General features: G+C 30.6%; 1 protein-coding gene across 1 annotated transcript; it reads right to left on the bottom strand.

Annotated features, from left to right (window-relative positions):
* Positions 1-1,207: 1,207 nt before the first annotated feature.
* LOC105635840 (ribosome-inactivating protein cucurmosin) lies at positions 1,208-2,674 on the bottom strand. The gene is made up of 2 exons (XM_012218968.4): positions 2,561-2,674; positions 1,208-2,332 (listed from the first exon to the last, which is right to left on the bottom strand). The coding sequence occupies exon 2, from the start codon at positions 2,319-2,321 to the stop codon at positions 1,392-1,394; it is 930 nt and encodes a 309-aa protein (XP_012074358.2). The 5' UTR covers positions 2,322-2,332; positions 2,561-2,674; the 3' UTR covers positions 1,208-1,391.
* Between the last annotated feature and the right edge of the window lie 434 nt (positions 2,675-3,108).

The following is a 3,108-nucleotide window of genomic DNA, read 5'->3' as shown; positions in this document are numbered from 1 at the left end:
TAGCTTAGTAATAAACGGATGATATAGCTAATATGTGAGTTTGAGTCTTATAATTTATTTATAATTTATAATAATAGGCAGTGATTTAACTAGAAAATTAATTGAGGAGGTCCAATTAAAATATATAATTTATAAAAGTAATATGTATAAATACAAGTGATGAAAATTCCTTACAAAAGAAAATAAATTATTAAAATTAAATTATAATAATTCTCGTCTATCTTCAATACTTGCAAATACATCTCTCTCAATGTAAATTACAAATAGTCTGTGACATTTCATGGATATTTGAGTACGTAAACTATGTACATTTGATTTTTAACATTAGGTGAACAATAGCTCATATTAGATTGCACGTCTCGAATCAATTAACCGTTTGACATGTAGAATAAGACATCTACATCTCTTAACTTTTCATCCTATAGCTTTTTCTACTCTTTCGCATTTGAAGTGGAACTGCTTAGCTCAATCTCTCCTTTTTCCACAATTTGCCATAATTCTTGGGAAATAAAATATATTCTCATTCTAATTGCTCGATAGTCATAATTTTCTCCAGAGAAGATTGATAGTAATTTATTAGCAGAGGAGGAGGCTACAATGATTAGGTGATGGTGCTGACTATATTTAGGTAATGTATTATTTGGATGGTAGAAAATTTTGTAATGCCCAGTGATTGGTCGAAGCAGGCTCTCGTACTACTTTTGGTGATTTTAGAATTTTGGAGAAGGCATAGATAAATGAAAAGGATAAAATAGTACGTGAATTTAATTGAAAATATTTTATTATTAGACACCAAAATATAGTTTACAATAATTTGGCTATTGTTTTTTTTTTCTTTAGACGGACAACTTGACTACACGAGTATTCAAATTTGAAACTTTCTATTTCCTATCCAGACTAAATCTTCTTCTTCTTATTATTATTATTATTATTATATCGAAAATTTTTCTTTTATAATATTATTTTAACATTAAATATCTAGATCTTTTAAGTACATATGCAGATTCTTTTTTCCTAACATCTAGATTATTCTAGGTTGATTTGTAACGCTTTGTTTTCGCTTCTCCTAGTGCAAGAATGAATATTAATATTATTGGGGTCCAATTGTAAACAACATTGCTCAAATACCACGGAAAAGAACTTCACCACAATATTACTTTATATATATATTGAAGAAAAAAGCATAGGAAAGATTTAGAATCCAATCTTTTAATTAAGAACTAGTAGAAACTTTATTTGTCATATATAATTCATCATCATATTCATACATTGGAAAGACGAGGATATTACAGGGAAAGAGCATATATCATTAGCAACATGTTTGGACAACAACAATAATACTAAATTTGTTGTCCTTTATTTATGCTACTATATATAGAGCAAAAGTAGGATTAAAGCCATGGCAGCCACTTTTGGTCGTTGAAAATAATTTCTTCCATTGAGACTTTGTAATTGACTGCATTCAACAAGACTCCCATGAGACCTTTTACTTGGGTGACATTGTTCACTAGGATATTGGTATAGTTTTCACGTTGCAATTGAACTGGCTTCAGAAATACATCATCAACAGATTTCTGTATTTGATAAGAGAGGTCTCCCCAGTTGTTCTCAAGGCTAATTATGTCACCACGCGGCCTAAAGGTTTTGCTAATTTGAGTTGATATTTTTTTCTCAATATATTTGAATCTTGCTGCCTCTGGAACCATTTCGATAAAACCAACTAGAGGTTTAGCAATGTCTGCTGGCTGAGAACTTTTTTCAAGTGTATATACGTAATTATCCAATGCCACCACTCCTAAATCCACTTCCTCTCTATGTAACTTTGCCCTAGATTCAAAATCTGCATAGCTACCAGTAAATGCTAGTGTTTGTTGGTTTGTGTCTGTGAAAAGATTTTTTTTTGCATCAGCCAAAGATTCCGAATCGTTAAAGAAATAGGAATTACTTCCTACCTTATAAGCCACTAGATATGCATTAATGACGTTTAATCCTACTGATACTTCTATGTCCCCAGAATTTATGACTTTGGCTACAATAAATTTCTGATTTGCAGCAACCGTGGCCCGTAAGACTGGTATTTTATGGCTTAAATAACTGAAGTCAAATGCTTCTCTTAGATCTTCAATGAACTGGGCGTAGTTTTTCTTATCAGTAGTAGCGTCATAAGTAATGGCTAAAGTTGGAGTGGAACCAGCTTTGTAGTTTTGGTTTGATGAGAATGGACAAACTATTTCCCTAGCCGATGCCCATCCGAATATAATACTACTCCAGCAAAACCAGGCAGCCACCATAATGGAGAGGTTCATCTTTCCACCTTTCATATTGATTTCACCTGTCCAGTTGTATGAAGAAACACAAATATCATTATACGAATACGATTATTATAATAGATTTGCATAAAATTATAAAAATGATTAAAAAGAGATAGAATGGTCACAAGTTTATCATATAAAGTATAATAAACTCATTTCCAGAAGCTAGAAATTAACATGCTATTAGTAAAACAAAAAAATGGAATTTGTCAACAAAAAAGAAGGGCAGAGGCTTCAATATTACTTACAAAGAAAGCAACTGAGCAAACGGGGAAGTAAAGAAGAAGAGAGCGAGAGATGGTCTTTTGCCTTCCCCCATCACCTGCTTTTATAGGGAAACTGCCCTTTATTTTGTCAATTTTTTTTTCTTTATTATTATTATTTTTTATTATTATTTTGATTATTAGCTACCAAACGACAGTTTCATAAGATGTAAAAATAAAGACAAACAATAACAACTGTCAAAAAAAAAAAAAAAAAGAAAGACAAACAATAACAAATCCCAATGAAAAAGAATTATTGAAAATCCAAGGAGAAAAAACAAAAATTGATAAATGCCGCGTCATAGCGGGTGTGGGGCGCTGATTTGATGACCGTTGATTAGAAAAAACAAAAATTGATAAAAGACAAACGAGAAATATGACACGTTTATAATTTTTTTTATTATTATTTTTTTATTGGTGAAACCTTAGATGAAAAATAATGAAAGAAATGTAACCAAAAAAAAAAAAAAGTAATGAAAGAAAAGAAAACAAAGTCTTCTATTCCAACATTTATTTGTAAAAAGGGAAAATAA

The sequence above is a fragment of the Jatropha curcas genome, chromosome 1, assembly GCF_041381405.1.
Source record: "Jatropha curcas cultivar XTBG-Jc1 chromosome 1, XTBG_Jcur_1.0, whole genome shotgun sequence".
Lineage (NCBI taxonomy): Eukaryota > Viridiplantae > Streptophyta > Magnoliopsida > Malpighiales > Euphorbiaceae > Jatropha > Jatropha curcas.
The sequence above is the reverse complement of the archived record's forward strand: the minus strand, read 5'-3'. Positions and strand labels throughout refer to the sequence as shown.

Bases quoted from the DNA above. Each gene is read 5' to 3' on its own strand.
- LOC105635840 (XM_012218968.4), bottom strand. From the start codon at position 2,321: ATGAAAGGTGGAAAGATGAACCTCTCCATTATGGTGGCTGCCTGGTTT.